Consider the following 26,070-nt stretch of genomic DNA (forward strand, 5'->3'; position numbering starts at 1 on the left):
TCGATTTTCATGCTGTTTTTTTTTTTTGTCTTTGTCACAGAAAAAGTTTCTCTCGTCTCCCTCGCAGACTTTTACCAGCCCCCAACTTCTTTTCCCTCCCCCCCTTCCTCCCTCACTGCCTCGCTCTTTTTCAGATGGTTAATTTGTATGGCCTGCTTGTAAAGTCAACCTCCCCAGATGTTTTTCATCTGGAAACAGGGCCTGGAGGACCCCCCCACTCCAGTTCCCACCTCCTCCTCCTCACCCACTACCTTGCCCCCCCCCCCCTCCCCCAATGCAGCTTCCCAAAGGAGATGGGATGCGGATTGTGCCGTGTTTAGGACCTTAATGTCTTTGCTGCACTGGGAAACTTCTGCTTGTTAAGATTCTTTCTGTTGAGCTGCTGTAGACGCTCCATTCATGAACTCGTCAAACATCATGATGTCGTTCTGTTTTTCAGAGGCACAAACATCAATGTGACCACAGTGAAAGTTTTTGTCTTATGGCTGACCCTGGCTTCAGTGCCTTTACTCTCCCAGATGGTTGCAGTTTAGCTTAAATCTCGTGGCTCATAAAATCCGCTGCACAACAATTCAGACTAATTTGAAGCAAAAACTATGAATTAACCGCTGTCTTTGCAGCACAATATAAACGACAGCTCTCTGGCAGTCTCTAATTAAGACTTTTTTTTTTTTGTTGTTTTTTTGTTGGTTGGTGGCTCCGTGTCCTGTGTTGGCGTCCCTTTACCCCGAGAAAAGTTTGGTCTTTTCCTGACACTGATGCACAGTAACGCCCTCATCACCACTCAGCACAGGCACTCAGCCCTCTTCATGCTCTGCATCTGTCTCTGAACCCTCTCCTTTAGGTCGTCTCTCGCTCATTCATCTCTGTCCTCCTCTGGCGACTCGCTGCACTTTGGAGCCCCTTTGCAACATGTTGAAACACTTAGGCCGAAGTGCAGACCGGGGCGGGGGGGGTGGGTGGGTTTGCTTTGTGTCACCTCAGTTGGGCAACTGGCTCATGTGAACATTTGGGATGTAGAATTGAGGGAAGGAATGCGAAGGAGAGAATTTATCAAAATAAACAGGCCTGTTCTGGGAAAATACTCCATCATCTGATATGTTTGTGTTTGTGCCTATGTATGTGTATGCATTCAGGCCCCCCAGGAAATTTGATATTTAATACAGATATTTGTTAGATTTTCCAAATTCTTGATTCAGCAAAGTGGAAACACTGCAGCACGATCCTAGAATATGTTAACAATCAGCCCGTTCGCTTTCTCGATGTGCACACATCGACCTGCTAACATTGGTGACGTCAGGCTGTGGCAATAATGAGATGGATCTCTCTCCTGACTCATCACATCTAGATGCTTGTAAAGGGCATCATCTTAAATCGGACTGGTTAAGCATCATTTTTCAGCGTGCAGGATCGACGACACTGAACAGGCGTATTTGAATCTTTTTCTGAACCTGTTAAAACAACAGGTTCAGAAAAACTCGTGGACTTGATTGATGTTCGTCAGATCTCCAAATTTACCACTCTTCAAAAGAGAATGGTTTTCTCTGCAATTAATATTGCTGTAATTGGTATATTAAGGCTCAAAGAATACCAGCAATGCCTCCCAAGAATGTAGGAGGTTCTAATGTTGGACTCAATGTCATTTATCTCCAGTTGATCTAGTGAAAGCCTTCCACAGTGATAAAAATGCAATTTCCTGGTTAAATACCCCGTTAAGGGGACCTAGAAGCTGCTACGAGGGGAGCCGGGTCTCTGAATGTAAATAGAAAGAAGGTCCTCTGTGTGGAGTTTGCACCTTCTCCCTGTGCTTGCACCAGTTTTTATAGGAACCTCTGTTTACCTCCACCATCCAAAAGCATGCAAGTCAATGCTGCCTGTCTTGGCCCAGGATTCTTTTGCAGAAGACTTTCTAAAAACGTATACAGGCAACAGCACAAACACCACCTCTCCACCTGCATTCCAACTGACTCCATGCATGAAAATGAAGTGCCCATTTTTAGAAAGCTTAATATTAAATATAACATGCAAAAAAAGTGAAAACATCTATAACCTGAAAACGAAGCTGCAGTTTTATAACAGGGTGTAAGTTCTTCACTCACACAGTCTGCTGTTGGGACAGCAGAGCGGACTAATGCTCATTCAGGGAGGCCCGGGGTGCTCTTGACACTGATGGTTAGCCAGCCAATCTGATATAATGGATGATGATGGATAACAGCCCCTTCCAGTGTACATGTGACCCAAACATCACAGGAGAGTGAATAAGTCCACGTGCCCTCTGACCTCCCCCCGCCCCTCCTTAAACCGGTCTGAGGGGGAGGCGAGGCGGGCCAGGCTTAGTGGAGCCAAACACAGTCAGTCACTTTCAGCCACACTTCCTCTGCGAGGGCCTCTCTGCTTTGCTCTGTGAAGGTGCCGTGTGAAGCCGTCCTCACATGGCACCTTCACAGCATATAAGAGACCCTCTCTTCACCCTAAGGTGTGTTACACTCTCTGGAGCAATGATCATATTTTTGTCTTTGAGTGTGTTTATTTTCAAAGGGCTGAAAACAATTTCAGACTCTGTAACTGCCTGTTATACAGCATTACATCACAGGACCGGAGACAGTTGGCTCACACACGAGTTTACAGTCGGGCTCGTTTGAACAGTATGAAGAACTGCGGTGTTGGTGGATCATGTCAGGACAACAGACTCCAAGGTGTCCACTACAGTTTTCTGTCAGTGTTGTTACCTCAGCTGGATTTTCAGGGCTGTTTTCGTTATAGATGTGCATGCAGTAAGTTGGAGTTACAGTAAAAAGGGGAAAGTTGGAAGCACCCCCAGCTTAGCTGCACTGCTGCTCTGTTACATGTGCTGCAGAGAGGATTGTAAATGATGCATTCTGAGCAAGTCTGCTGGACAAATGTCATATCATAATGCACCTCTAAATGACCCCGAGCATCTATTTCTGTGTTATTTAAAAAAAAAGTTAAGGCCACATATTGCACAATCTATATGGAAGTGCTGGACACCTGCTGCCCTTTGGGGAGACTGCTGTGGTCCCCAAAAAAAGAAAAATTATATAAAATTGTACAAGAAAATGATCCTTGACTCTCTTGATTGCTGACCTCAGTAAACACTTTACTGATGAGTTTGTGGTCTCAGTCACTACTTTCAAGTCTTACTCACTACAGCACAATGCTTATTTTGTAAATTATGGTCTCCATTAGAGGAAAATAAGAGGGTAAAGTAAGTAGGGCTTCAGGATATGATTGACAGGTTGCTGAGTGTGCAGCGGTCCTCTGTTTCCCAGTCAGATCCATCCCCAATCTAACCAGTCAGTGACACTGCTACAGCTCTAATAATTATTAGTATCATTACAAAATAACAAATGATTCAAATTTACTAACAAGGCTGAACTGGTGGTATTGTTACATGGACGGCTGTGACTCAGAGCAGGATGCCTGATAGCTGGAAGTGTCTCTTTAACCGATTTGATTTCTTTTTAGTTTTTGAATGTTTAAGAAAAATCTTGGCGTGCACGCAAAACAGAATAATAAAGTTTTTCTTTGTGATTTTTTTTCAGGGCTCAACAAAATCCTCAAAGAGCATGGAGTCACGGCGCAGACCATCAAGGTAGCCTCTCGTCTTCTCTCCTGTCCTCCTCTCCTTGTTTCTTTTTTTTTTTTTAAACTTTTCTTCTTCTCTGTTGTTTCCTCTCCTCTCTGTTTCCCATATAAGGCTCCGTTTGGATTATCGGGCTGTATTTGTTTAATTATCTTAGAAAATAATCTTCCCCGCTCTCAGCAGAAGTTCAGATTTGTAATGAAGGCTCAGCTCTGGCTCTGCGTCCAACTTTGATATGTGAGGAACTCGAAAATGAAAACTTAAGATGTAACACGACACTGGCTGATTTTTACCAGGGGACTCGGTAAAAGCAGCGCGCCCCACTGTTGAACCGGACCTCTCAATGTGCTGTTGGACATAAAGATATCTGGTGTCAGCCCCTCTCGCCTCGGTCCTCAGGGAGTCACACATGTTGTCAGTTGTGTAATTAATGTGTCAAACTTGATGGCGCAACACAACAGCGCGCTGTGCGAAGCTTGAATGACAGTTTGGCTCCCTCACAGCAATTCACATAGACGATGCGAGGTAATAAAAACAGTTCAACATCTGGAACATCAGCATGTTTAACAGCCCGTGCAGAGTATGTGAGAGTTCATTTGCTGTGAAGATTACACCTGATTTCCATCCATATAAAGGAAAACGGATTTTTAAGTGCTGAACATTGGAGTCATATGACAGCTGACTGATGTAATGCTCCGGCTAAATTAACTTATCCAATCAAACTGCCGGGTTCAAACGGGATTGTTACATAAATGAATGTGATTTAAGTTTAAATAGGTAGGCAGTATACATGGTAATACAGCATGTTCTGTATTTTTTTAATTAGTTTTTAAGTTGAAACTGAATAAAACCAGAATTCTCACCGGTTATTCATTTCTAAACTAATGTGGCTCACAGCTCGTTCAAACTAAACTTCGTTTTTAGACGTTCTGCAGAAAAGAAGCTTCGGTTCAAAATCAACCTGAAGTTTAAGCTGGTTCTTATGTATTAATGGCTACAAGAATGAAACCTGTTCGAAGTGGAGATATTAGGACATAACATGACGTCAAATATTGATACCAGCATTTAACAAAATAAAGCAAATTTAGGACAGTGGTAAACACAACATTTATAAAATAGGGCTGTGATGATATTGGACAGTTTACAAAGAGATTATCATTAAAAACAATTTAATAGACTGCTAAAAACCAATGAAAGGAATGCTTTATGATCAGACTTCAGCATCAAGTCAGTTAAACTTCTGGGATATTGAGGGGCAACAATGAGACAACCCCCAAAACAGGAATGGTTTTACGGGTGGAGGACACTCACATTTTTTCCCTCCTTGTCTTTTCTGACTGTTTTTCACTGGTTTTGCATTTGGCTAGAGTCAGTGTCACTACTGGTAGCATGAGGTGATACCTTGACCCTACAGAGGTTGCACAGGTAGTCCAACTCCTCCAGGATGGCACATCAATATGTGCCATTGCCAGAAGGTTTGCTGTGTCTCCCAGCACAGTCTTAATAGTGCTGCAGAGATTCCAGGTGAAAGGTAGTTACTCTAGGAGAGCTGGACAGTGTCATTAACCCATCAGCAGGACCGATGTCTGCTCCTTTGTGCAAGGAGGAACAGGATGAGCACTGCAGAGCTACAAAATGACCTCCAGCAGCCACTGGTGTGAACGTCTCTGACCAAACAATCAGAGACAGACTTCATGAGAGTGGCCTGATGGCCCAATGGCCTCTAGTGGGCCCTGTGTTCACTGCCTGGCACCATGGAGCATGATTGGCATTTCCTGTAGAATACCTTAATTAGCAAGTCCACAACTGGCACCCTGTGCTTTTCACAGATGAGAGCAGGTTCATCCTGAGCACATGTGGCCGATGTGAAAGGGTCTGGAGAAGCCGTGGAGAACGTAATGCTGCCTGTAACATCGTTCAGCATGACCAGTATGACTCCTCAGGCTAGGCAACAGCACCCTGACTGCCATTTGGTATCTGGATGAAATCTTTGGCCCCACTGTCAGACCCTACGCTGGTGCAGCAGGTTTTCCTGGTGCACGACAATGCCCAACCTCATTTGGCGAGAGCATGCAAAAGGCCTGGAGGATGAAGGAATTGATACCCTCGACTGGTCCCCACGGTCGCCTGACCTAAATCTAATAGAACACCTCTGGGACTTTGTGCTTCGGTCCATCTGACGCCATCAGGTTGCTTCTCGGACTGTCCAGAAGCTGTTTGTTAAATGAACAAATTGTTAAATTGGAAATATGTCTTATTTCTAAAGACTTTAATCATCCAATCAGCAACATGGCCTTTCAGGTCATGAGAAAAATATGTGGATGTACGTATTTACCCACCAGGAAGTATGAAAAGTCTGAATATATGCTGGAGTCAGTTAGGGTGCACAGTATTTTGAATGGCAGTAACCATAGAAATCCTGGTTGTTGAATGTTATTGCAAATATCTTGGGGAATTTTTTTCCCCATTTCCCTTTTTTTTTAACCAAAGTAAAGATTTACCAAAAAAAAAAGGGTTCAGCGTTTGTCTGAATTGACAAATGAGATCACTGCAGCACTGAAATTGAGCATGCAGAGATAACGCGTCATTCGTCAAGCGCGGTATGCAAAAAAGGAGCAATCGCTTAATCTCTTCAGCTGATGAGAAGCAGGTTGGCACTCAGCCGGTCAACACATGCCGGTGAATCTGGAATGGGCCCAAAGCACAGGTCTATATTAGCTCTGACTGCACTAAGAGGTGAAAGGCATACATAAGGAGATGTAGGGAGGGGGAAAAGACAAGAAAGATGGAAATGGTAAGAAAGAGGAGACGCAAGATAGAGAAATATTTTCAAAACTTTGATAAGACTTCTGTCTCGGCACAGTAGACACATGTGTGAGATATCTATTTCTTTTATCTGAAGTGATGAATAATTTCCAGTAAGCATGTTTTGAGTGGCTCCAGATGTACAGAACAGAGCAGGTTACAGTATTTGAAGAGTAAAGCTGGAGTGATCCTCTCTCCCAGACATATGAGCAATTTCCTCAGGGGGCTACTCACAGCTGACAAATGTGGGAAATATGCTGCAGTCTGGCTCCAGACACCTCTCATGTAACCTCTTCAACTCACTCTCCACCTTCAGCTCAACCACTTCACTTCTTTATGGTCTCTTTATGGTTGATATTTTCTGCAAAGGCAAAAAGTCTGAAAAAGGCCCGATCAGTCGAGGTCTGTTTATCACCAGTGAGAGAGCGAGTCGCAGAGGGAGCCTGTGTGGCTCCACATCACCGCCTGCAGAGTGACTGCAGCCCGTAAAACTGCAGCAAACCCAGACATCTGCAACCAGATTCGTTAGGCAATACAATAGAATACATCAGAAATTTGGATTTTACGTTATAAAAGCAAACATTTCATTTTCATACCTTCTGAGCACATGCAGTCACATTAATGCTACAGTCACACTTGGAAAAACAGCGGTTGGCGACTGCAACATGACCAGAATTATTGCAGCCAAGTGCGATCTCAGTGCCTTTGAAACTGTCTGTGACAGAGACCACGGTCTGCTATCAGTCTGCAACTGAATGGGGTAAAGTTGGCAGTTACATGTCATCTGTTTGCCATCATTAACTGTCATAAATCTGATGCTGCCTACATGCACAGAAATTCATATGAACTGCTTGAGGTCAGAGTCCAGCCAGAAACTTGTAGATCTGAAAGAGAAATTCCAAAATTCCCCCACAAATAATGACGTAATCACCTTACAATGAAAACACGTAGCTACTGATTTCACGTATTTGCACCATCAGCCTCTGGGTAACCAGTTGGACACCACAGTTGATATCAGTCACTTCTTTTTGTTTGGTTGTTTTTTTGTCACAAGGAGGTTGAGGTCCTATTTTTACTCCAGTGTGACTGAAGCATAATGGATACACATTCACAAGATTACCACTGTGTGTGTGTGTGTGTGTGTGTGTATGTGACTCCCCGGTGGTAATCTGTTTTTTTTTCTTTTCTTCTTTTCCTGATTTTAGGGGGTTTCATTGTGTACATCTTTTTATGTGTCAGTTTTAGATTTATGACAGCTGATTGCTATCTTTCATTATTATCTGCAATATCAGTGGTGGCCTCCTCCAGGGATTACAGATGAATATTGGGTACAGTACAATTTTTGTACATTGTTCCTCTGTTTCTAATTTGCTGGATTTTTTTTTTTGTTTAATTTCCAAGAGAGATTTCAGTAATTGCGTGCAAATGGTGGTGGGAGCAACACACGCAGACACACACGCAGACACACACACAGACACAGACACACATGCAGACACACACACAGACACAGACACGGGTCTCCATTGACTGTGCTTGTTACAACAGATCGTTGGCACATATGGGATATGTAAGAATGGTGCATGTTTGATCTACAGCAAACCAACAATTTCACAGAGTGACAAAGTCAAACAATGTTTTTTAAATATATCTCCAAAGCAGCATCTTTGAGAAATATGAAAATAACAGTGGGATATGATTTAGAGTCTCAAAAGTCTGTGAAGTCTATTTGGCAACACAGTGCGATGAGTACATTTGGGAACATCTGAGAGATACACCACCTCGGGGACCAGGCATCCATGGATGCTGTTTCTGGGGAGTAAATCTGATTGGTCAGTCCTGGCCTTTAAAAGGACGTTAATTTACCTCCAGATTTGGTTGGAAATTGTGAAGTAAAAGTCGTCTTTTATCAAACATTGAAAAAACTGATAAAAAGAGACTAAATTTGGTTCAAAAGTGAGAAAACTCTAATTTGGTTGTGACAGTGACTCCAGCTACACAAATAAAATGTCATCTGCTAGTTTTAATTAGAAATATTTTTTCTTGCCTTTTATATAATTTCTCTGTTTCGTGTCTCACTGAGTGCTACATATTGGGCTCATATAGTTGTAAAGGCACATCTTTTTTTCTACTAATCTTCTCAGATTACTGAAATATTACTTTTTGCCCTTCACTTTTTTAGCCAAATCTCAATGTTGTTTAGACATCTGGAAAAGTCAAAGAGCAACACCTGCTCTCATTTTCTCAAAAGCACGAGAGTAAATTATGGATCAATCAGGAAATTCTGACATCTTTCATCTGGGGCCTCCTTAATCTCTTCCCTTTAGATCTCATCTGACCAAAAAAAAAAAAAAGACTCAGCAGAACAGCCGCTCTGCCTAAATTTACCAAAACACGTTTGCTCATCACTGATCAGTTTGCGTGGTGCTCATATCCTGCAGCCCCCTGCTGTGTTCATCGGCTGCATCACCCTCGCCTCGCTCACTTTGCCCTGCAGACAGCCAAAGTCTAACAACGTGACCTGTGTGCGATGCAGCGGGGAGAGCACGAACCCCGCTGAGATTTAGTGATGTCATTGTGGATTTGGTATTTATATGGTGTATTGCCTTCTCCATATTAGGATATTTGTTCCATGCTGGCTTGAGGAAAGAATGTTGTGTTCTAGTGATTCTGAAATGTAGTTTGCATCACTGAGGACATTCGGTTTGCAGGCGACTCATGAAGCCACATATTTTTGTGCTTCGGGCTCCAAATAAGTGACTGTAAATGTGAAATGGCTGAAGTTAAAATGCAAACTAACCTGAATTTATGTCTGAAAAAGATGCAAGAAATTTTATGTATAATAATATTGTTATACATAAAATTCTGTCAGCTTATCGCCTAAAACATGACTGCTTCCATCCGAGCTTCAGTTAAGTAGCCCTTTCTGTCCATACAGTCAAATGAAAACTGCTACCTTGATCAAACTCACCAGCTTTCAGCCTTTTGGCAGCCTTTGGGTAAAACCATTCAGCAGCAGTGTATAAATCACATGTGCTGCGTTACTTCAGGGTATTAAATCCATCTTTTGCGGTCCAGTGGCCTGCATCAGATTCTCTATCAGCTGATAGTCAGAATTACCCAGCTGGCTGCTCGAACTGTGAATTCGTCTCCTTTCCTCTGCAGGAGTGCGAGTCTGCTGCAGGCGCTGGAGGAGAACTACGAGCTGGACCTGATCTACATCACGGAGCGCATCATCTCCGTCTCCTTCCCCAGCAGCGTGGAGGAGCAGAGCTACGCCGCCAACCTGAGGGAGGTCGCCTCCATGCTGCGATCCAAACATGGTCACAACTACCTGGTAGGGTTTCAAAATAAAATCACCTTCATTTATTTTAGTTTAGATAGGGAAATTGAATAATTACAAGAGATCATCACCAGCTGATTTCCCTCAGGTCCGATCACAAATTCATGCAACAGAGTGGTTACATAACATCTGCATATGTATGCTTCTTCATTCCCTTCATAATTCAAACCATCGCTCCTGTTGTTCCCTAAAACTGTGGCCTACTGTCCATGTCTGCAGTGGAGGATATAATCCACTCAGGACAGCAGTGACACACCCTCAGTCAATGTGTGTGTTTAATCTTTTACTAAACTTAGCATCCCTAACTGGACACTGACTAATTATACTTTGGAATTTTCCACATGTATTTAAAGAATGATTAAAAATATCTCTAGTAAGAACCGCTCACAATGAGTAAAAATGTGGGCGTGGCCTCACCTTTTTCACTGCATCTCCGAAAGCTAACAAACAGGTGTGGAAGGGAGGAAGTGGATGGATTCTTAGCCGCCAGCACACGAGCAGCCAGTTAATAACGACGTTTCCCCAGTAAGGGCAACAACTAGTTCATTGACTGCTAACTCCATTATTAGGTTACAGGTTAAGTTACAAAAAGCTCTGTTCAGGACTGACTCACTCATTGTGTGTCTGCTAATTTAACACCGCTGCCGGATGCTAAAAATGGCTGCATTAGAGTTTGGGTGACGTTTCAAGCACATGCTTTTTATTCATTCACCCAAGATGACCTTGATAAACGTAGCCTTCTTTCTCTGGGATTTAGTGAAGCACAACTTTAGAGATAACAACCAATAAAGCAACAAAGGTAACATTATTTTGCACTGTTATACAGAGCCAACAAGCTCTATCCTATTTTACAATAATTAGTTTAATTCCATACATGGATTATCATGTAGTTACAGGTATGTTAATAGGATGTAACAACGCTCTGCTGACTTCTCCTGTGGCATTAACATCAGCACAGAAACTGCGCCAGAAGCTTCATGGCATGGCTTTCCACGGCCAAGCAGCTTCTGTAGGTGTAATGTGCAGGTGGCCCAGTGCGTTTGTCCATGTAGTGTTATCATTGCCTCTGGCTCATCCCATACAGTGTAAACACACTGAACAAATGCCATTCTAACTCAGATTATAGGCATGATTAGCTAATAAAGACGGTAAGTACCCTTACCTTTACTATGATACCCACAGACTGGGATGATAATGAGTACTTGAGTGCCTGCCATCTCATATTTAAAACGGTCATGAGCCCCCACATGACCGGTTCATATGCTCACTGGCTTGGCTGTAAGAATTCTCCAATACTTTTGTCCTGCCTCGCTCATATAATGCCTCTTGCAATATTGTTATTACTTTCTTTTAGCTCTTCAACCTCAGTGAAAAGCGCTACGACATCAGCCAGCTGAATCCAAAGGTAAACCTGCCTGCTTTACATCTCATCTTCTCTCCCGTCCTGTACGACCACCGGTATGAGCAGCAGCCTCTCTCCTCCTCTCTCAGGTGCTGGACTTTGGCTGGCCCGACCACCACGCTCCTGCCCTGGACAAAATCTGCAGCATCTGCAAGGCCATGGACACGTGGCTGAGTGCGGACAGCCACAATGTGGTGGTCATACACAACAAGGTGAGAGTGAAAGACGAGAGGATGCCGTGAGAACAGGGTCGGTCTCTCTGGACAGTAGAGGGTGCTCTCAGGCTCTTTTTCGTGACCTCCCACTTACCCCGGAGGCTGCAGCTGTTTGTGCATTTGCGCCTCTAATGATGTTCTTCCTGAATGAAACGACCTGACATTCAGGGTGGGGTGTTTGTGTGTGAGAGTGTGTGTTTTTGTGTGCTTGTTTGGGCTCGATGAGGGTTGGAAAAACACAAATTAGGGCTCTAAGGCATGCCAGTCATCATGGCTACTTAGGTTTATTTACCCTTTTACCCTTAACAATACCATAAAACCTGAAGTGACCGATATTTTTCTGCTGTTGCCTAAACTTACTCGGATCACGTCATACTCTGTGGGAAGCCTCGGTATGCTGGCACACACCATAAAGATATATCCATTACAGCTACCGTGCCGCTGTCCCGAATGTAATACCTAATCATTTTCACGTTAACCCCGCTCTGTTCCTGATTGTGTTTTGCATCATAAGAATTAACTATGGGATCCTAAAGCATTCCCACAGCGAGGTTACAAACAAGTCGGCTGCCATAACAACAGCTGTTATTTATGGTCACTAAGGAAGCTGAGCCGTGCTGGGTTTCCACACATCAACAAATCATTTCCACTGGGCTTAAAGCCGCCGCCATATTTATAATGCGGAACTCAGCCGTTCTCCACCGTGAGCCTTAAAAGTGGAGAGATGGGCTAAAATGAACAGTGTTTGTTGACATAGTATCACGTGCTTGGACACATACGCGCTCATATGCAGACATTTTTTACAGCACAGACGTTAGCCACTCCACTGGTTTTACACAACACGGTCAGTTTACTGGTCATGTGGAGGGCTCAGCTCGTGAAAATAGTTGTATAATGTTTTCTGTGGCTCTGGAGAGCCCGAATGTTCTCAGCTGGGGCCGGGAGCGATCCACCGTGAGAAAAAAGCCTCGCTGGTTTCTGAATCACGGCATTCCTAACAGCATTTTTTTAAAGAGGGCCATGTTTAATGGATTGAAAGATGATACAGTGCTCATTTATGTTTCAGTCAAATGTAACAAATCTAAGTTTGGTGGATATGGCAGATTATTTTAAACAGACTGTTTGTCAGTTCAGACATTCGTCTTCATGTATAAATCTGGTCTACTGTGAGGGTACATTCAATTCAGTTTAATTTTATTTTATTTATATCGGTCCAAATCACAGCAGTCACTTTAATGCTGTATCGACTCCTCAGTTAGCCTACATCCTGGTAATTACAGCCATGTTTATGCATAGTCCCCTTTCACTTTGCAAAACTACAAAAATTGTGTGTTTGTCCAAGTACCTCTGGACCTGAACTGTAAAAAAACAGGGACACAGCCACCCAAATAATTAAAAAGAAAAAAATTAATTTATAAAATTAGAACCACCCCAGCCCAGGAAACGTCAGTGTGACACTAAATAGTGCCGGGAAAACTAGTCTTAATCTCTTCCTTAACTTGGAAAGGCTATCAATACTTTTTTTTCCCCCCTCTGAAGTCAGGATTTCATTTCCTGAATTGATTTTGACATTTTAATTTGATTTTGTGTTTGAATCTTTTTGCTGTTTATTAATTCTGCATCACCAATATAACCATTAAACACAGCTGGACATCATAAATAGCCCTGGAATAACTTCAGCAGAGGAAAAGTCCAGAGCATTATTGTTTTCTGCATGCTTGACCATCATGAGGTGAAGATAAAACGTTTAGCTTACTTGTGCTTGACTGATGTCTTTTCAGGGCAATCGAGGCAGAACGGGAGTGGTGGTGGCGGCTTACATGCATTACAGCAACATATCTGCCAGGTAGGTCTGTGATCCCAGCTTTCCCAGTCACATGTTGCAGCCCACTTAAAAAAGAGGAGAGAAAGTCAGACAGAAAAGGGGAGAGAGAGGGCGTGAAGATGGAATCTGGCATTTTGGAAAACAAGAGAAAGAGAGGGGGAGGACTGTGCGTGAGGACGGGCTTAAGAGGAAAACTAGATAAGCCGGCATTGTTTGTCACAAGATTGAAGCCCACATCTGAAGTGGAGGGAGGAGGGTTGGAACATGAGACTGAAGACCACCAGTTTAATTCTGGGAAATCGAAGGAAAAATTCCTGATATCATAATTCTAAAAGTGAGCTAAAGAGAGTTAGCTCTAAGAGCTGCCGCATCAAGCGACTCAAATGATAAGTGACCTGCTTTTCTTTATCTGTGTTGGGTTTGTTTTTTAGATAGGACCACTACAGAATGATATCCTGGTACAGAAACAACCACGAGAGCACATGACTCACTGTTGTTTTTTTAAAAGAGCTCCGATTGGCCAGGAAAAACACCCAAAAGCAGCCGTAGTTTCCTGCACAGCTGTCAGATTCCTTCATCCGTTATCCTGCAGGCCGACTGAAAGCTGACGGGAAGGAGCTTTGAAAACAAAATCTCCAAACATAAACCAGCAGAGAAATGTGCAAGGAAATGTTGCATTGTGGAAAAAGCGCGGTGGTTAGTACAGTCGCCTCACAGCGAGAAGGCCCTGGATTTGAAGGTGTGAATGTGAGTGCGAACGGTTGTCTGTCTCTCTGTGTTAGCCTGGCGACCGGTGTACCCTGTCTTTCCCCCTGATGGCAGCTGGGATAGGCTCCAGCCTGCCTGTGACCTGGAATTGGATAATCGGAAGTAAATGGATGGATGTGTGGAATGATGAATCAATTTGTAGCAGTCTTCTCAGTCTGATCATTTGAAGACACTTAGAATAGACCACCTGATGTTTGTGACTTTTACATACCAAAATCTAAAATATCTGTGATTTAAATGCACCAATCGTGGATTCAAACTAAAAAAAGGTTTATTGAATAAAATGATGTTAAACAGAATCGATGCACTCAGTGTCAGTGATCCATACGTGCAGTATTAAAAGCATATGAAAGCTGCCGTCCCTGAGCTGAACTTTGTATTACATTCAGTTTGTTTTGATTTGCTTCATTTTTGTCCCGTGTCTGTTTTTTTAAAAAGAGCTTTTAATCTCAAGGGACTTCCCGGTTAGATAAAGCCTAAAAAAAAATAAACTGGAAATCCTAAAATGGAACTGGAATAGAAAATGTTTTCTTCCTTTTGAAATGCAGCGCTGACCAAGCTCTGGACAGGTTTGCCATGAAGCGCTTCTACGAAGACAAAGTGCTTCCTGTGGGTCAGCCATCTCAGAAAAGGTCAGTTTTCCCTCAAGTGCTGTTTAGAGTTTGACCCCAGGGTGAACTCTCACACACGTGTCTCTTTACTCAGTTTTTAAAGCCGCATTAATTGATTTTTATGGCCTCCGGGGGGCAGTAGAGCCAACTGTAAACAAAGTGGGAACTTTCAAAAACTAGTTGCCTGTGCAGACATTAGCTTTCACTTGGAGTCACATTTCTGCTCTGTTATGAATTTTGGTTGGTTTTATTCACTGCTAGTTTAAAAAAGACTTTAAGCTGCTAAATGCTCCCCTGTGGCAGTTTCTCAGTTGTGTTGTTTGGTTGGCAGAAAAGCAAAAATCAAAGATTTGTAATTGGCTGAATGTGCAGAGTTGGGTTGTTCTTTGGTTTGTCTCAAACAGTGATTACTGCTGCTTTAAAGTATTTAATGCATCAAGCTTTTTGGCTCCTTTTAACATGGCTGACGAGCTAAAGGTCAAAGTGAAAGCTTGTGTCAGGATTATGTGTTCATCCTTTAGTTGTAAAACACTGGACGTCGCTTTGATCCCTCTCTTCACTCAGGTATGTGGAGTACTTCAGCGGCTTGCTGTCCGGACACATCAAGATCAACAACAAGCCGCTGTTCCTCCATCACGTCATCATGCACGGCATCCCCAACTTCGAGTCCAAGGGAGGCGAGTGTCTCACGCACATATCTGCTCACAGTTAAGCACTTCACCCCACATCATTTGTTTTTGAGCCACATTTTTAATTGAATTTTTTTGTCACAGGTTGTCGTCCTTTTCTCAAAATCTACCAGGCCATGCAGCCCATCTACACATCTGGGATCTAGTAAGTCTTGAAACGCACTCACGCTCAAATGCTTTTACAAGGTTCCAGGGGTAGCAAGCTCGTAACGGCTCAATAATAAAAACTCTGATTTTCCTTCATTGCCTCTCCTCTGACTCCCCCTGCCCCCTGATACACACCCACAGCACCCCTCCTGCCAGCTTACACTCCTCGCTTGGCTCACGTTATTATATTTAGCTAGCCTCCCCAGCTGCAGGCTCTTGTTTCTCCACTTTAGATCCCATAATCATGTCTAGTGTTATTTGTGACTGGAGAGCCAATGAAAGAGGCAGACAGGCATCTGTGTGGATGCCTGCAGGGTTTTCATGCCAGAGGACCCTGCTGGTTCCCAGGGCCAGACAGGAAACAATGGATTCTGTGGCTCTCTGTTGTTGTTTTTGGGAAGAGGAGAGGTTAGAAAAAAGCAGGTGAAAGCAGTACTGCCCTCTGAGAGGTGAGACAGGCACACATCCTGCATTTTCACCTTGTTTGAAAGGATTAAAGTTTAAATCTAGGTGCCATAATTTAGGAAGTAGTCCGTTTCTGCTTTTTCTACTTTTCTACTTACAACTGGAGGACTCTGAAACTACAGTGAAATCCATAAATATTTGAACAGTGCCTCTGCACACCACCAAGAGCAGACTTTCAGCTTTAAGTCAAAGGTTTGGAAAAGTATTGAACTAAGACTTTTAGCAATTACAGCCATTTTTTTTTCATAGTCCCCCATAGTACACCGCACATGGTGGAAGCAGTGTTATGGCGTGGCTGCCAATGGAACTGGGTCACTAGTGTTTATTGATGATGTGAGTGCTGATAGAAGCAGTGTACAGGGCTATGCTCTCTGCTCAGATTCAACCAAATGCTGCAAAACTGACCGGACAGACCCAAAGCAAACTGCAAACGCAGCCTGAGTTTCTCAACGCAAGGAAATGGGATATTCTTCAGTGGCCATGTGAGTCACCTGATTTCAACTGAATAGAGCAGCTTTTCAGTTACTGAAGGAAAAAAAAAAAGACCCACAAATAAGCAGCAACTGAAGGCATCTGCAGTGAGGGCCTGGCAGAGCATTTGGTGGCATCCATGGGTCCATGCATGTCATACTGGCAGCAAAGGATTTTCGACTTAAGTATTAAAAACAATCCTCATATTTAAAATGATGATAGTCCTGAACAATTAATAAAATACTTTTGATAAAGCTGTTTGGTTTAAAATCACTGTGATGGTGTCCAGAGGCAAAACTACAGTCCAAAAACTTATGAACCTCTCTATGGGTGGAACTGTGAAATGGAGCAGACGGCCAGTATCATACACACTGCTTCAGCTGCCATCGTCCGTTTACCTTGAGCTCCTGGAAACTGCAAGCTTAGGCCTGCTTTCCCATTACATCACCTCATAAAAGGACAGCAAATGCGATTGGTCAGTATATATTATGACTCTATAACCTGCTAATCTAAAACAGTCATTGTTGTTGCTACAGTATTTCTTAAACTCCTTCATCCTTTCACTTTTACTGCACGTCTGCTACAGTTACTGTGAAACAGTCAGTGCAGATACATTTCCAAACTCTTCAAAGCCTCAGTGTGATCACATTCTTCCTCACTTTGTCTCACATGCTCCCTCTTAGCACCGTCCTCCCTTTGATCCTTCTCTCCCACCCGGACATTCGTGCGGGCACTAACACCCAGAAGCACCACAGGTTACACTCGGCGAAGGCCGCTGTTAAAGCAAAGAAAAGGGAGTGATTTCCAGAGAAGTAGCATCAGAAACAAAAGCGGATGCAGTGGAGCGATGCTGGATTTGCTGATGATTTAAAAACAAGCCTCTCGTGTGACATGTTGTGTTTTTATCTCTCTGCAGTAACGTGCAGGGCGACAGCCAGACCAGCATCTGCATCACCATTGAGCCTGGCCTCCTTTTGAAGGGGGACATCCTGGTAAGAACAGCACAGACATACCCCAGATAAAAAAAAAAAATCCTCAGTAGTCTTTCAGCTGTTTGTAAAATATAAATCATCTGGCTTCTGTGGATTTTAGCTGAATCTTGACATTTTATCGCTGGCTAAATTCACAAGTGTGAAGCCAGTAACACGGAATGATTATCGTCTTACTTCTGCCAGAAGAAAAGGAAAAAAATATGAATACCAAAGTGAGAACAGCTATAGAAATGCACAATAAATACATGCAGGATATTTTTATTTTTATTGGATAATAGTAATGAGGGAATCCTGTCTGTGTTTCCAATCAAACATTGGCTGTATGTGCTGAATGCATGTGCTGCAGCGGTTTATAGTCACCATTTACAGAAGAAATGGGGCCGTAAAAACTCAGGGAAAGACAGTTGGACCGAGTCCTGTACCTCAGTTTATAGGCCCTCATTAGCACACAATATGTTGCTGGAAACTATGACGTGAAAAAGGCAGTGCGTGTCCTTTCAAATAGCATTTGAGGATACATGAGGTACCACTATAACAAGACATAATCATTTCTAACAAAGCCTCACGTCAGATGTAGCACTGTAACTCGTTGAGAGATTGAGGGAATTTTTATGAAAATTCCTGAAAGATCCCGAGTTAAGCAGCACCTGTGAGAGCCTCCGGTTTTCATGTGCGTGTAGAAGAAGTGCACACATCAGCAAAGTTTCTGCTTGTGCTGTCATTCCATAATATCATCCGTGGGATGTCCTCGGGGCGCATAATTTCAGCATGAAGAATTATAAAGTGAGCACTCAGTCTGTGCCCTGGGCTGTTTTGGCCCTCAAAGCTGAACTCGTATCTCATCCTTTATTTAACACCGTCTAATGGATTCTGCTGAGTGCACCTTCAGACTGAGGCGCTGCTTGCTGATGCTGGTTATTTTTCAGATAATAGGGAAAATGTGACAGGACATTAGCACAGAGGGCTCCTGCATTTTAAACTGTGATGGTTTTGTATTTCTGATCGGTCAGATTAAAGCTAATTGCAGAGAAAAATCTTCATAAATATATTTGAAATTCTTCTGGTTTGGCTGTCATTTTCTCTCATTGGCCAGTTTGTTTTAATAATTTTTAAAGTTTGAGTTTATAATAAAACATCATTATAGGCCCAAAAGGCAAAAGAAGTTAGGACAGCTCAACATTTTGGGAAAATCTTTAATGGCCTTCTTGGTGAATGCTATTAAAGATGAGGAGATGGATACCGCTCTTTCATTTCTGTATCATAAATGAGCAGCAGTTGGTTACATTAGCATGAGATGGAAGAATAGAGACTGCCACAATGTAACAAAATCTACCTCTTGGCACCTCTAATGGACCGTATGCAGTCCTGTGAAAACTAAATACCTTTTTAATTCCTATGGAAGCAGGAAAAGTGTTTATCAGGCAGATGGTGGGCATCAAATGTGCTTGATTATCCGATCATCCGCCAGTGTTGGCAGCTTTTATTAAAAATATGCTACAATCTTCCAAATCTTCCAAACAATTTGATGTCCATCGTTGTGCAGTGACAAAGGTTACTGTACAAAAATCAAAGTATCCTGCATGTGGAAAACCTTCAACACAGTTGCCAATCTTCCCAGGAGTGACGTTCCAGCAAATTCACCCCAAAGTCAGACCACGCAATGCTCAAAGAACCTGCACAAAAACCACAAGAGCTCCTGTCAGACTCTACGGGCCTCAGTTAGCATGTTAAATGCTGAAGTTCATGACAGTACAGTTAGAAAGAGACTGAACAAGCGTGGCTTGTTTGGAACGGCTGCCAGGAGAAAGAATCTTTTCTCTAAAAAGAACACGGCTGCATGGCTTAGGTTTGCAGAAGCTGCATCTGAACAAACCACAACAATGTCCTTCGGACAAACAGGAAATGTTTGGCCATAATGCAGCACCACGATCGGCGAAAGCCAAACTCAGCATATCTGCACAAAACCTCTCTTACAAACTGCGGTGGAGGACTGATGATTTAGGCTTATCCTACAGGCACAGGACCCGGGCACCTTGCAGAGTCAAATGTGAGGCCATCTGTCCAGTAGCCAAAGACTGGCTGAAACTGGGTCATGCAACACAATGATGATCCCAAGCACAGCAGCAAATCTATAACAGGATAACTGACAAAGAAAATAATCATAATAAGTGTTGCAACAGGCCAAAGTGCAGAGGTCATCCTGACTGAAAGGCTGTGGTGGGACCTTCAGAGGGCTTTGCAGAAACAAATACCTGTAAAGTCCAATGAACTGAAGCAACGCTGTAAAGAAGAGTGGACCAAAATTCCTCTACAACAATGAGAAAGATTGAAAAAGTCACGTGTAAAATCGTTGCTTCAACTTATTGCTGCTAACAGTGGTTCTACAAGCCACTGAATTATGGGATGTATTTAGGTTTTCGCAGGACAGCAAACTAAATGTGAGATTAAGATTTTTTTGTTGTTTTAAGAATATGCTAAACTTTTGTCTTTCTAGTGTAAGAATGACACTTTTGCACAACTTTAACAGTAAATACAGTAATTATGATAAAACATTGTTCTTGAGTTTGAATGGGGATCATTATAAATGGATTTTTTTTTCTTTTTAATCTCTGGACGTCTCTTTTTTTTTTGTTTCCAGTTTTTAATGCTAGGCTAAGCTAGCATCTCCTGGCACTAGTTTCATAATTAGCCCACATCTTTATCTCCTTGTTTTTCTCACTGTTAGCGAGAAGGCAAATAAGCCAAATTTCCAAAATGTCAAACTATTCCTTGCACATTAAAAGTAACCTTTTCACAAACGAGGGAAGAACAGTTTTAGGATATTTAAAGTCGCAGCGTGAAAATGAAAATTGAACCCTGAAGGCAGCACGTTAGCATAAAATCAGCAGAATCGGTTGTTTTTGCAGTTTTTTTTGCAGCTCGGCTCAGCAGCAGTAACGAACGTCTCAGAGGGACCTTTACGATATCCCAGAAAGCTTTATGTAAATGTTTTGGTTTTATGGTTAACCCACACTCAGAAAGTAGACTCAATTCTTATTTTTAATTTCTTTGTTGATATGGTATAATCAGTTTGTCAGTTTTTTTTATTCTTTCTATCCACTGTAAGGAATAATTACAGTTCTTTGGCTCAGTATTCTTCCAGTGAATGTAAACATGAGGCCCTGGTTTAAAAAAAAGGCTTCCCGTCAGGAAACAGCAGGAGGGAGAGAGGAAATTTTCCTGTGTGTGGTTTTAGTGTTGTTCTGAAAGCTGCTGTGTTTGGAGAACCAGTTTGGATAATAATGAATGTGGACGGGCCTTCCATTACAAGGGATATAGATAAATAATAATAATAATAAAAAGGTTTTTGCTGAGCCAGCAGTGAATCAAAGTTCCTTTGGCTCAATTCTGTGATTTGATTTTTCAGGTTAAAACAGTGTTTATATATATATATATAAATGACACTATGAATAAACAAGAATTGCTTATGCTTGTTGCGTATGCTGCCCTAAAAGGCATTTATTTACCTGCAGTTCAGCCCTGTTTTACAGACCTGCTGAGTTCTGTTTTATCGCCCTGCAGCTCAAGTGCTACCACAAACGCTACCGCAGCCCGTGCCGAGATGTGATCTTCCGGGTGCAGTTTCACACCTGCGCTGTTCACGACCTGGGAATTGTCTTTGGAAAAGATGAGCTCGATGAGACATTCAAAGGTAAAAGATTTGAAACTCTACAGTGATGCTGGTAATGGCACGATAATCCTCTTGCAACCAATTAACTTTTTTATCCATCTGAATGAATGGATTAAAAAAAAAAAAACACTTTGTCACTGTAACAACCCACAAAATAGTATATTTCTCTTTAGCTCTAAAGAGTACGTATCTCTCTCTTTCTTTCTTTGGTGCAGATGATAGATTTCCAGAATATGGAAAAGTGGAGTTTATTTTCTCCTTTGGACCAGAGAAAATACATGGTAAGGATCAATGTGTTGGGTCTTATTGGCTATCCTGTGCATTTTCCATGTAGTTCACCATCATGCTTAATTTACGAGCATTTTGCCGAGTTAGCTGTGTATAGTAAAGATGCTGACATAGACTGTATATAAAAGATGGCTGTAGCTACTGTGGCATCACCCATTGATTCTGTAGCCTTAAGTTCTGCATTTTGGTGTGTATCTGACTGAGAGCTACAGCATTACAGGGACTTTTTATTAGAAGATAGCCACACCCTCCACTTAGAAAAAGAACTCCATGATGTCTTTAGTCATCCATCCATCCATCCATCCATCCATCCATCCATCCTTCCATCCTTAACTAATTTAGAGTTGTAGGAGGGTTGAAGCCTATCCCAACTCTCCATAGGGCCAGAGGTCAGGTACTCCCTGGACAGGTCGTCAGTCTATCGAAGGGCATTTATGAAATCAAATAGTAAAATAATTCGCAAGATAAACTCAGTTTTTTTTTTGTTTGTTTTTTTAAATCCCAGTAAGAATAGGCTTGCCGTTCTTGAGATGTAAAGACATTCACGTTTTCCGCTCTGTCTTTTTGTACTTCTGGTCAAGGTATGGACCACCTGGAGAACGGGCCAAGCGTCTCGGTGGACTACAACACTCAAGATCCTCTGATCCGCTGGGACTCCTACGAAAACTTTAATCAGAACTGCGAGGACGCCACAGACGGCGAGAACGGTAGGAACCCTCATCCTTCACACTTTACTGTGTAGAACTCAGATGTTCTACAGGTGTAAGTTCCACTGGATCTTTACAGCTGTGCCTCATGGTAGGTTTCATTCAGTGGAGATTAATATATAATGATTTTCAAATTTATTTTCACTATGTGGATTATCAAAGTCATGGAATAAGACTGAGTAGATTATCTGTAGTGACATATATGGGCAGGAGGTAACTTTAAATTGCTGTTACACATGACCCTGGAAATTGATTTTAATGTGGCTGTAAGGAAGTTGAGACATTTTGCTCTTTGTCTTCTTTCTTTCTCTTAAGCACACACAGCCACACACAAAAACAGTGTAACCACGGTGACCCGAACAAGGCTGTTTTTGTCTTTCTGCGTGACACAGAGGACACATTCAGGTCTTTTCCTAATGGAGTTTAAACACTTTCATCTCTTTAAATCTCCCGCATATTGAGGTCGAACTGAGGTGGCATTTAAGTTCAAACCATTGCTGGAACATCTTTTTAGGAAAGATACAGGAAAAAAACGCTTAGCTGTCCTAATGCATCACATCTGTACACTGAAAGCATCATATCACATAATACTTTGTCCTCCAACTACCAAAAATAACCCTAAAATTACATTACCAGGTTGTAATGCTGTACATGTACATGTTAAATTGTATTTTGAAAGGGAGGAGAGGCATTGGTACCGCTGAATTCATTTGTGGTGAAATTATCACCGCAGAGAAACCGAAGGCCCCGTGGGACCGAACCCGACTGCTTTCCAGAGCGCAGTGCGAGACATTCCTGGGTTCAGCCACAGGCATGGACAGAAGCTTCCTTTTGAGGGAGAAATGGTCTCCCTGTGACCAAAGTGCTGCTTTCTTTGCCACCCAAAAAAGGAAGCAATGTTACGCCCTTAGGAACAGCAGGGAGCCGTTTCCTTTCGAAAAGTACCACACATGTTAGGAGGGTTCGTCTTTGACTTTTAAACCAAAAAAAACCCCTACCAACACCTTTGAAATAAAAGATGGACTCAGGTGAAGTGGGAGACTGTCCTGTGCTCTGGTTAAAATTAAAATTTGAAATTCAATTTGGAAATCAAGTTGAAAGTCCTCCAAGCTAAAGAGAGCAGGAACCATCCAGCTTGTTATCAGCTGAGGGAAAGGGAGGACGTTAGTGTACGTGGCATGGCACGTTTAACCTGCACATCAGTGACGGGCCCATTAAAGCAGAATGATGTATAGATGTGTACTGCACAGGTGTTGGAGCAACATGTGCTGCAATCCTGGTGGTGTCTTTTTCAAGAAAGCCAGATCACTTTCTGCATGTATTTGAATAGCAGGGCTCAGGTGGTGTTACTGCAAAACGGAAGGTGTTAGGAACCACAGCAACTCAGCCAGGAAGTGGCAGATCAGGCAAAGTTATAGAGTAAAAGTGTGTGCGTAAGTCACCGATGCTTTGCGGTACCGGCACAATCCCAAATCTTCTGTTAACATTAGCACAAAAACTGTGTGTCAGGAGCTTCATGGCAGCTCCTGCAGGTGTAACGTAATCCAGTATCAAGCAATAGTGGGAGAACGTCTGGTTTTCATCGCTGACTCTGTGTGGTTACAAGAAGATCCAACACAGCAGTACACAAGTGACTGTCCCGATATTTTTGAAACATGCTGCTGGTATCGAATTCAAAGTGAGCAAACATTTAAAGAAAAGCCCTAAAAATCATTGTTTGCTTTTTTAAAATAAATATTTGATCCAACATCCCAACTTTTTTTGGAAACAAGTTTATATGTTTATTAGCTGCCTAAATAGTTAAAGGTCAGAGGTCACTTGGGTTCCTTCTATCACTGCCCATAAAATGTCTACCTAACACTCAGCGGCAGCTTGAAATAGGCTCTGCTAAAATAGAATAGGTGTAAGTCTCCACTCACTCTGTTTCTGTGTGTGTGTGTGTGTGTGTGTGTGTGTGTGTGTGTGTGTGTGTTTAAATTATCAGTCTGGTCCAAGTCGTCTACCTCATCCTGCCTTCTGTCATCTGATGATGATACTGTGGTCAAATCTGAATTAGACTTTAATGAGATCACAGACTCATATGCACGATAAAATTAAGCATCTGCACATATGCGCGCACACACACACACACACACACACACACATAGTCACAAGCCTTTTTTCTTTTTTTTAGGTACTTAAGTTTGAAGTAGTCGATAAGACTTCAAAGGTGATCCCTTAATAGCCTTTTGTGCTGTGACTTTACTCAGCCAGCACAGTCAGAGTGTTGCAGTGTTTTAAATGGGCTCAGCATGGAAATGGCATTTAAATTAAAAAAAAAACAGACTAGATAGAAAAAGTGTTTCCAGTAAACTGAAGTGTTTCCACTGATTTTTGGCTTCATACTTGTTGGTGCTGAAAAGGCAATTAACTCCTGTGAGAGAGTGACTCTTAGAACCAAGAGGAAAAATGGCTCTGGGTATAGATCTCCACAAGTGTTAGAAACAAAAAGACTTGTTGCTGGGTTTGCACTCAGTCAGGATCACTGCTGGGAAAAGCACAAGGTTACTTGCATAAGCCCTTAGCTTATTAGGGCACTGCATAAAGCTCCAAATTATAGGGCTGATGTTTTGTTGGGATCAGCTCTGGGTAAGTGGTGTCTCTGTGGCTGTTAGTTTCCAAAGATTGATGTTGACTTTTATTGTGTTTATTCCATAAAAACAGCTTCAGCTGCTGTGGGTCAGTTTTAGCTCAGGGATTTTTGTCATGCCTGCACCTTGCATCAACACAAGCAGCATCCAAAACATCACAACAATTACACAAACGACTTATGCAGAAACCGCTAGAATATTACATGCTCTTAGAGCTCTATTTAGCCTAACTAGTGTTACCTGTGGGCCTCTAATACTTTAAAAAATAAAGGCAAAGTTCTTTCAAAGCTTTCCAGCCCCACATTTTTGGTCTTGGAATCTGCTAAAGTGGGTTTGCATAACTCACATGCACCCCCTCGGTCTATCCAAGCCATTTTAGCTCCTCTCCTTTCCACTCCCTTAAGCCAACTTTCTTCTGATTGGCTGCTTCTTGCAAACAGAATGTTTGAACAGCAGGTGGGTGGAGCTGCTGTGCATGCAGCGCTGGGATGACCATACTAAGGATACCTCTGAGATCACTGAGATCCAAGAAAAAGAAGGAAAAACATGTTTTATTGGCTGTAATTGGTCACTGGGTGAGATCTCAGTACATGTTACACTTTGACCTCTTCCTTCATGTTATCTAGAGCTCTCAGCCACAGATTTGTAGTCGTTTTTGGTCGAATTCTTGGTGATTGCGTTGCTGTGTAACGGTCTCGTTACTGCAGGAATCTGTGTGAGGAGCAGATGTGCAGTACAGTCTGAACCCTCAGCTTCAGTGAAGGGTGGATCACATGTTTGTCAGTGGATACTCAAAAGTCCCTTGCGGTGTGACAGACGCTTGTGTTTTTGTTTACTCTTCGGTCGCAGACACTCGGTTGGCCAACCCTGCCGCATTTCTGGAATAACTGGAAAGAGAAGGAGCGATAAGGAGAACGAGAAATCATGAGAGATGCATCAAGAATAAAAATTGCATGAGGCGGAAGAGAAATACTTTTCACAAGAAGGTTTAAAATCATGTTAATTATAACTGTTTGTTGTGTAAAATATATGCATATATTGTATAAAAAGTTAAATAGAAACTTTTTGCATTTATTCTAAAAGGCCTGTGAAACAGTTCTGTGTTTTGGTCCAAACTTTGGCCCTTTTATTCTCAGACTGACTTCATTTTCCTCTCCCTGTGTCCTCTGAGGAGTCGGAGGAGTTAAGGGCAGGACTCTTCTGCTCAGCTGTGAAGCTCTTTTGTGCACACATTCACGGGAGGAGGAGTGACAGAGAATGTCAGTGTGGGTTTGTGCGTGCTGCTGCTCAGCAGAGAGCGTTTCTAAGAGTTACACGGAGAATTTGTGTCCAGCGCTTCGGTTTCCATTCACCGTGACGCCTTTTTTCAAGGTTTGATAGCTGTCGAAGAGCTCGGCCGTGAACCCGTGCGCAGTTTATACACCGGAGAGAAAAGTTGTCA

The 26,070-nt window shown here is 42.5% G+C and overlaps 1 protein-coding gene across 4 annotated transcripts in view; it reads left to right on the forward strand.

Annotated features, from left to right (window-relative positions):
* Positions 1-26,070, forward strand: part of tns1b (tensin 1b) — a 210,939-nt gene that overhangs the window by 153,371 nt on the left and 31,498 nt on the right. For 2 of the 4 annotated variants that reach the window (XM_030757953.1, XM_030757956.1), the window contains exons 6-17: positions 3,564-3,613; positions 9,572-9,743; positions 11,104-11,154; positions 11,241-11,363; positions 13,148-13,212; positions 14,508-14,591; positions 15,135-15,247; positions 15,344-15,404; positions 17,259-17,334; positions 20,896-21,025; positions 21,220-21,285; positions 21,874-21,999. In XM_030757953.1, the coding sequence (XP_030613813.1) occupies positions 3,564-3,613; positions 9,572-9,743; positions 11,104-11,154; positions 11,241-11,363; positions 13,148-13,212; positions 14,508-14,591; positions 15,135-15,247; positions 15,344-15,404; positions 17,259-17,334; positions 20,896-21,025; positions 21,220-21,285; positions 21,874-21,999 (1,117 nt within the window). Of the gene's footprint in view, positions 1-3,563; positions 3,614-9,571; positions 9,744-11,103; positions 11,155-11,240; positions 11,364-13,147; positions 13,213-14,507; positions 14,592-15,134; positions 15,248-15,343; positions 15,405-17,258; positions 17,335-20,895; positions 21,026-21,219; positions 21,286-21,867; positions 22,000-26,070 lie in introns of all 4 variants that reach the window. The other 2 variants (XM_030757954.1, XM_030757955.1) reach the window with 1 other exon arrangement.

The sequence above is a fragment of the Archocentrus centrarchus genome, chromosome 21 (assembly GCF_007364275.1).
Source record: "Archocentrus centrarchus isolate MPI-CPG fArcCen1 chromosome 21, fArcCen1, whole genome shotgun sequence".
Classification (NCBI taxonomy): Eukaryota; Metazoa; Chordata; class Actinopteri; order Cichliformes; family Cichlidae; genus Archocentrus; species Archocentrus centrarchus.